At 33.3% G+C, this 8303-nt stretch overlaps 1 protein-coding gene across 2 annotated transcripts; it reads left to right on the top strand.

Annotated features, from left to right (window-relative positions):
• The first annotated feature begins 642 nt into the window (after positions 1–642).
• Positions 643–8092, top strand: LOC131648864 (prolyl 4-hydroxylase 1). Of its 2 annotated transcripts, none has more exons than XM_058918591.1 (12): positions 643–808; positions 1180–1227; positions 1302–1364; positions 1769–1821; positions 2342–2407; positions 3108–3182; positions 6070–6144; positions 6476–6546; positions 6629–6680; positions 6802–6891; positions 7424–7516; positions 7626–8092. In XM_058918591.1, exons 1-12 carry the CDS (start codon positions 745–747, stop codon positions 7731–7733), a joined length of 858 nt encoding a protein of 285 aa, XP_058774574.1. In that variant the 5' UTR covers positions 643–744; the 3' UTR covers positions 7734–8092. The 2 variants fall into 2 exon arrangements, with proteins under 2 accessions (XP_058774574.1, XP_058774573.1); XM_058918590.1 differs by having other exon boundaries at positions 1296–1364.
• The last annotated feature ends 211 nt before the right edge of the window (positions 8093–8303 follow it).

Raw genomic sequence — 8303 nt, 5'->3', positions numbered from 1 at the left:
GAAGGCTTAATTAGTTTGTCAGTCTACTTAAAAATTTATTTTATTTAAGCATATATAAATAAACAATTCAATTAATATTCATTTAGATAAAAAAAACTAAACAATCAACGTTATGAAAAATTTGTTTGTAATAACTTATTTGAATTTATCTAATAGTATAAGTTTTTATGAGACCATTTATTTAAGAAAACTTATGAATAACCCACGACAAATGTTTTATCCTATATTCATCAATTCTTCAAGTTTACTAAGTTTTTTTTTTTTTATATTTTAATTCAAATTACAATATACAACTTAGTCAAATATAATTGTATAAAGTAATTTTAATATTATGTGTTTTTAAATAAAAAGTAATTTTAATATAATTGTAGAAAGTCAATTTAGTCCGTTTTTGTTTTGGTATGCTTAATTTTTCTTGAAGTACAAGAAGAAGAGGAAAGTTGATTGTATTTATATCTGTATACTTTAAATAACTCAATTAATTTAAAAAAAAATTGTTGTTATGTTATAGTTTAGTGGTGTAAACCGAATCAATTTGAAATGGTAATAAAATATGGACATTAATAGTATATATGAATAAATAAAAAATAAAGATAGAAAAATGAGAATTAATATGGATCCATAAATAATGAAAGAATGTATGAAAAGAAGGAAAGAAATGAACGAAGACGCAAACGCAAAACGCAGCATAAAAAGAGAGAGAAGAAGAAAAAGTTTGAATTTGACGTTGACAATTGACTCACCATGGCGCCGGCGATTAAGATCGTTTTCGGACTTCTCACATTCGTCACTATCGGAATGATTATCGGTAATTTTCTGCAACTTCACAATGCTGATTCACTTCTGCAATTTCTTTTTCATATCTATGCCAGATCATGCTTTTGATTTTCTCACTTTAGATAACCTAATCCCTAATTCTTCATCATAAACTGTGTTAGAGATTGTTTCTGTCCGCAAACTATTTTTTGCATAATTGTTTTGTTGCAACTCAATTAAGCTACGTTACCGCGGTAATAATTTGAAAAAAAAAAATAATAAATTAAAGATAATCACGAGTGTCAGTGTCGGTATTGGACACTGACACTCGTAGACCTTTTCTCAGAGGTGTCCGTGCTACAGAGCTATAAGCTATGAATCAGAGCTTCTCATTATATAATTCTTTTCTATTTGGAATTGCAGGTGCTCTCTCTCAATTGGCATTCATAAGAAAATTGGAAGATTCATATGGTATGAAGTTATACTAACTATATTTGATTGTAATCTATATGCCCTGTTATTCTAACTGGTTCGTGTAGGTACAGAGTCTCAACCGTTTAGAAGATTGCGTGGATTAGAGAGAAATGGTCACCTTCAGTTGCCCGGAGGTTAGTATTGTTTTAGTTTTATGTAGAGTACAAGTGTTATTGCTTTTATGAAATTTCACAAAGTATATTTCTGTAGTTTTATATGCATCCTTTATGCCTAGTATATTGCTTTTATTGGTTTTGTGTGATGTAGATACCTCCTAGAATTATTCCCATAACTATTAAAGTCCTTATCACAGGCAAGATGCGTGTGTAGTTCTACACACCATGTGCAATGTCTTGCCTGAAACAAATCAAATTCCATATGCCTTATCAGATTTTGTTCTTGTTTTTCCATGACAAAATCTCATACTTTTCAATTGTTGTGCCTTATTGATACTATATTATTTTATTTTTTAAAATTACTTGATTAAAATAATGAATTTTCCCTTTTACAAGTATTGAGAATTTCTTATAATTTTCAGGCCTTCCGTATTGGAATAATGACAAGGAAGCAGAAATATTACGCCTTGGCTATGTATGCTGTACCCTCTTATCTGCTAAACTTTAATATTTTCAACTTTTTCCATCCCTCTTTGGCCGAATGAATGACCTTCAAGTAAAATAATTTGAAGAAAATAGCATTGCCTACTCACTTAGTATGCAGAAAAACATGAAAATATGAACGCTTCATCAGGAAAAAAAAATAGAATAGATCAAAGTTTTCTTCTAAGAACAATTAAATATATATGGTTAAAAATACTTGACTATACTCCGTGTGCATAATAATTCTGTTATGATGGCATTTGATTTCTTTCCTGTGCATACTTGCATATCAGGATCATCATGATATTTGAGCTTGAAATCCTTGATGTTATTCTGTGTGTTCCAGCTTACACTGGACTCATTAATTTAACCATGTCTCTGTTGCTGAATTTTTAAATGACTTATTCTTTTTTTCTCAATGAAAAATAGTTTCTATGTGTGGGAAAAAATAGTTGATTAGCATGTCTTGACTTTTGATGATTATTCCTCTCTGATCCTCAATCCTTACACAGGTCAAACCTGAGGTGCTTAGCTGGTCTCCACGAATTATCTTACTGCATAACTTCCTGAGCTCGGAGGTTTGTCCTTTCTTCTAAGTGCTGTTTTCATGATTAAAGTTATGTTTCTGACGCTCATTTTTTCATGAAGAGTCAACATTATGGGCCCAAATACTTGTTTTCTCTTTCTAATAAATTGTCTTAATATGATATATGCATGTTGTAACATGAAAAATATTATGTTCTTATCTCACACTTGGTCCATTTAAATCTTTATACAGTTTAACATACTACACAAATTATATGTTCACAAACCTGTTCTTCATTTTAAGTTATAGATAGCTAAAAGAACGATTTCAGTTAGATTATTCTTGGGGCATTTAGAATTATGGATGTGATTCATGAATTTCTTATTAGAATTCAGGAATTGGAACTGAGGACACCATAGACTATTATTAGATGGTGCATTGGCTTGTTCATAAAAAAAAATCAATGAAGTCTCTCCATTTCAAGGTCCATTGGCCGATAGGAAGGTCTTGTATGTGACTAACAAGAAAATCATACTTCACAGCCAGCAATCATTGCTGGCATCTTGTTCATAAAAATAAAATCAATGAAGTCTCTGTGAAGAATGATTTTCTCGTTCTTCACATACAAGATCATCCTATCGGCTGCAATAAGAGAATAACATACTAGTCTCGGGCAATTAGCAGTACTTCAAAAATGTTCAGCTGCCAATAAAAATAATTTGCAGATGCGTATTAAAGCTATATATTTACAGGAATGTGATTATCTTAGGGCAATAGCCCTCCCTCGCCTGAAAATTTCAACAGTGGTGGATGTAAAGACTGGAAAGGTACATAGTTTTTTCTTTATAAATTTCATTTTGAGTGGCCATAATCATCAATAGATGTTCTGGATGGGTTTAAGTTTCATTTGCTAATGTCTAACTCACCTAGAGTTCCAAATTTTAGCATGTATGAATCTGATAATATCTTACTAAATGCCTATTAAGAAGAAATGCAGAGTGTATATGTATGGAAAACAGATTGATAATTAAATTGAACTTTCTTTATTGTTGCCATTTGCTTTATGAATAAATAAGGTTGGAAACTATTAAACTGAATCCAATATCAAAGGACGATGCTTACATTGCGTTATGTAGGACAAGGAGAAGAGATGAATGACAAATTTACTTAATAATACCTAACCTCTAATAAATGAAGAGCTGATTCAAATATTTTAAGAGATTTTAGGGTTCTATACTTCAGTTCCGTAATATTTATTCAGTTTATTACTGTTACTGTAGTACTTCTTTGTATTGTATGCACATAGCCTTAGTTGTTCTACAGTAGTAGGGAACATCTGTAACAGTTTATTTGAGACAGTTATTTCTGCAACTAACTCTGTACCCTTTAAGTCTTTGCTTATAAATGGACATATTCAGAATGAGAATACCATTCATTTCATAGAAAAATAATTTCCTTTTCTCTCTCCTGTGTTTCACTCTCATCATCTTAAATCCCCAGATCCAAACCTAATGAAGATTTACTTTGAAATAGTTGCTTGATCTTGTTCACGGATTATCCCTCTATTAGATCAGTTTTTTAACTCCCTCCGAAGAAATACTTCATAATTGGAGATTTTGAAGCCTTTATAAGCTAAAAAGCCAGAGATCTAGGATGAAAACATTGTTACCATGAATGGATGTTAGTATATCTATGTCTAATTATATGAGGAGAGGGTTGTTTACAGCGTAGGAGTATAGTACAATTGTATCACAAATTCCTCAATTCCAAGTCTTCTCACACATGCCCAAACCACAGTTGTCATTAGCATAACATGATATTACATAAGGAGCCCATGGTAGCAATTTCTTCTTTCCATGTCATACCGCATTTTGGGTTAAAACCTTCACAATCACAAAGGCTATTTACGGGAGAATCTTAACAACTTGGTACTTCACCTGCACAAATGCTAGGGTCACCAAAATCCCTCTTTTACCTGTCAATAGCACACTATAACAACATGATAATGCAGAAGAAGCCTACGGTTGCAATTTCTTCTATCTATGTCATTTCGCATTTTGGGTCAAAACCTTCCCAAAAGCTATTCACAGGAGAACCTCATAAACACTTCTCCCGCACAAATGCTAGAGTCACCAAAAACCCTCTTTTACCTGTCAATAGCATACTGTGACAACATGATAATGTTGAAGGAGCCCATGGTTGGAATTTCTTCTATCTATGTCACACCGCATTTTAGGTCAAACCTTCGCAAAGGCTATTCACAGGAGAATCTCGGAAATTTCGCAAATGCCAGGGTCGTCAAAAACCCTCTTTTACCTGTGTTATAATGTTATTTGATTATTGTAGACTGATTTTAGGGAGAGAGAGATGGGATTCCTTCCCCTCTTTTTTCAGAGAAGATGCTATTCTGGTGTTTTTCGGGTGACTATTATTTGTATGCTCTGTTTCTCTGTTATTGATATTCTACTTTGTTTCTCTTTCTTCTCTTTTGACTTTGCAGTAACTGTGCTTCTCTTGTATCCATTGTTGTTTCCTTTATCTTTATTGGTTCTCTCAAATCATTGTCACCTCCTAATCTATTTTGGGTGTTCAGACTCCTTACCTAAGCCCCCATGAGCTCTGGTTTGAGTTTCTCTCACACAGTTTATAGTCTCTGTTCTCTCGATTTAATATGAACTTGAAATTACTTAAGGGACCTGACTCCTCTAATGTAAACAACTCACTTTAGAGTATATAGTGAGTATTATAAAATCAAGGATGTATATTAGAGGCACATGTATAATAAGTTATAGGTGTGTTGAAATCCTGAACACCATGGGTTATGTCAAGATTCCCGTTATTCCACCTGTGATTGTCCACACTCTAGATGTCCAATAATGGATGTGAGAGGTGTGCTGAAATCCCATGTCGACTAGTGATATGTCCTAAGCTTGTAACTATAATGCTTGAGCAATCTTCACCGCTTGAGCTAGCTTTAGTGGTTGTGTTAATCCTAAAGCCCAAATTCTAAAAGTTTTCTACAGCCCAACATCTAGTCCTATTCAACATTACATATCTTAGAGCAGTGCACTAAAGTTTTCCTTGAATTCTGAGTCGACCCATTTATGTTTCAGATCACACCCGGAGCATTCTTCCACACTACTTGAATCCTATGGTTAACATCTCCCTTGGCGGACCCAAGGTACCTAACACAAAGACGTCTCTACTATCATGATTCATACGTTCTACAATCTTCACCTAAATTAAGATTTGTTTCTCTATTGCCATATAGAAACACTTAAGGAATTTAACAAAACACCTTGTGAAGAATTAAAACAAATGCCATTTTTCAAGATTAAATGAAGCTTTTGTTAATTCAACAACATGGCTAAATAAGGTCATACATATATACACATATAGTTGCGTCACTAACTTAGTACGAAGTGATATCATGTGTATGACCATTGTTAAGCAACAATGCTTTTTACTTTGAAATTATCTAGAGGGGAAAAATGAACGAGTTAAACTTAATGAAAATCTAAAGTTTTTTTAAAGTTACTGGGCATAAGTGGCTGTTATGTAACCACAGTTTTAGTCTTGATGTTATTTGGACAATTTGTAACCTTTTAGAATAAGTACTTTTATTTTGTAGTATTGTATTAGCATGTGAGAGTCATTAACATCTCTGGACATGCATTTCTTCATAAACCATAATGAAATTTCTATCTTCCACAGGGAGTCCAGAGTGATGTCAGAACAAGCTCTGGTATGTTTTTGAATGGTGTAGAGAGAAAATATCCTATGATACAAGTAAGTTATCAAGTTTACTTTGCCTCTAACTCTTACCTCATCGTCTTGTTATCAAATGAGTGTTAAAAGTATGGATTACACCAGCTGGTTTGTCTTATATTGGACAGTTTTTATGTCTGATACACACTAAGGAACCTCTTTTGGGTTGTTAATGGTAACTAGTTTAATTTTTGAAACACTGCCACACCTATGGTCCTTTAGGTTTCGTACCTATTGTGTGACTGCATCACAATCAGGAAGAGAACAATGTGATCCTTCCATTCAGCTCATTAATATTTTATTTGATTGTTAGTTGTACATTCTGATAAAATATGTTCCACTTCTCAACTAGGCAATTGAAAAAAGAATTTCTGTCTATTCTCAAGTACCAGTTGAAAATGGAGAGCTTATGCAAGTCCTAAGGTGAGGATATGACTTATTGTTTTAATAAGATCTGAACTTGGTGGGTTTTGCGAGTATCAATCTAACATCTGCCGCAGCACAGGTATGAGAAGAATCAGTTTTACAGGGCTCATCATGACTACTTTGCTGATACCGTAAGTTGTATTCCTGTCTTTGTTATATTTCATTATTATAGATTCATAGTAAGCGTGAGAATCACCTCAGTTGCTTCAATAAATCATCCTCACCCCTCTGTGCCTTTCTTTATGGTGACAGTACAACTTGAAGCGTGGTGGGCAGCGAATAGCTACATTGCTTATGTATTTAGGTGACAATGTTGAGGGAGGAGAAACACATTTCCCAATGGTAAGCTTCTCATTTTCTGAACTATCATGTTGGCATGTTTAGGTAGATGCCGTAGACACTGATTTGAAGCATATATTAAGTGACATGCTGATGCCACAATTGTGTATGGATCTTAACTCTAGGCTCTAACTGAGAATAAATTATTTTTCATTTTGACGAATAACAAGATGCATGTATCTTCTGTTTATTGTTTATTGGTTTAGTTTGTAGAACTTTCAAAATTGTGTTTTGTCCCCGTAGTCCGAATCTCATTCCAAATTCCTCTCATTGATAGAGTTAAACTTATGTTTCAATACTCAGACTAGTAATGCTCAGACAAATCTTACTTAGTGATTTGTTTCTTCCTGAATATCGATGTTCATTGATTTCTTGACTATATTTTTGGATTTACCTATAACCTGAAAAACATGCCTGATGTGTAAAATGCAAGCATTAGCTATGTACCATGTGGTGTGATAATATTATCAAACACTCTAGTTGGACCTTTCACCTATACTCATGGCCGCAGTTGATAATATGCAATATGTTTCAGGCTGGTTCTGACGAATGTAGCTGTGGTGGAAAAATGTCGAAAGGGATATGTGTGAAACCAATAAAAGGAAACGCAGTGCTCTTCTGGAGTATGGTCAGTATAACTTTTCCTTTTAATGAAATCATTCACTTGGATTATAAAATATGAGCAGTAATTTTTTTAAATGCTCTACGCAAAATATATTTGTGGTTGGTGTTCTCAGGGACTGGATGGAAAGTCAGATCCAGAAAGTGTTCATGGAGGATGTCCGGTACTCTCTGGGGAGAAGTGGTCAGCTACAAAGTGGATGAGGCAATCAGTTCACCATTGAATTAGCTACCTATTACCAAGGGATTTCCCCTACATATTTTCCATTAAACTTAGTCATTATGCTTAGTTATTATTGATAGTATAAATATTAAATAGACTACAGATTAATATGATACAATTATATACACAATGGATGGTTTCATATAATATCATTAGGTGTCTATGTTAAAGATAAATATAATCCAGTTTCTGATAAATCTCTACTATGAGGTCGATGGACATTTTGTTGGGATTGTCATTGGTCTCGGTGCTTAATTGGAAGATGCCACCATTAAGGTTTCTGCTTCATTTCTGATTAAGGATGTTTAAATAAACAATTGAACTGAGTTCTTAAGTGTTTACCATGCAAGTATTTATAAATTGATACAAAGGATTCTGCAACTTTAATTCTAGATCTAGGGTTATAGCAAAGGACAAACTCAAAACTAAGAAGAACAATAAAATGGAAATATTCTCATTAATTTTCTGCCTTCTCTCTAAACCCTAAGGGGTTTAAATACATTCTTCCAACTAATGGATCATTTAAATGGGCTTAGCCCAACATAAATAATAACATCAAAAATTAGAACTA

This window comes from Vicia villosa, linkage group LG2 (genome assembly GCF_029867415.1).
Source record: "Vicia villosa cultivar HV-30 ecotype Madison, WI linkage group LG2, Vvil1.0, whole genome shotgun sequence".
In the NCBI taxonomy this organism is placed as follows: Eukaryota; Viridiplantae; Streptophyta; class Magnoliopsida; order Fabales; family Fabaceae; genus Vicia; species Vicia villosa.
This window is presented reverse-complemented; position numbering and strand designations above follow the sequence as displayed.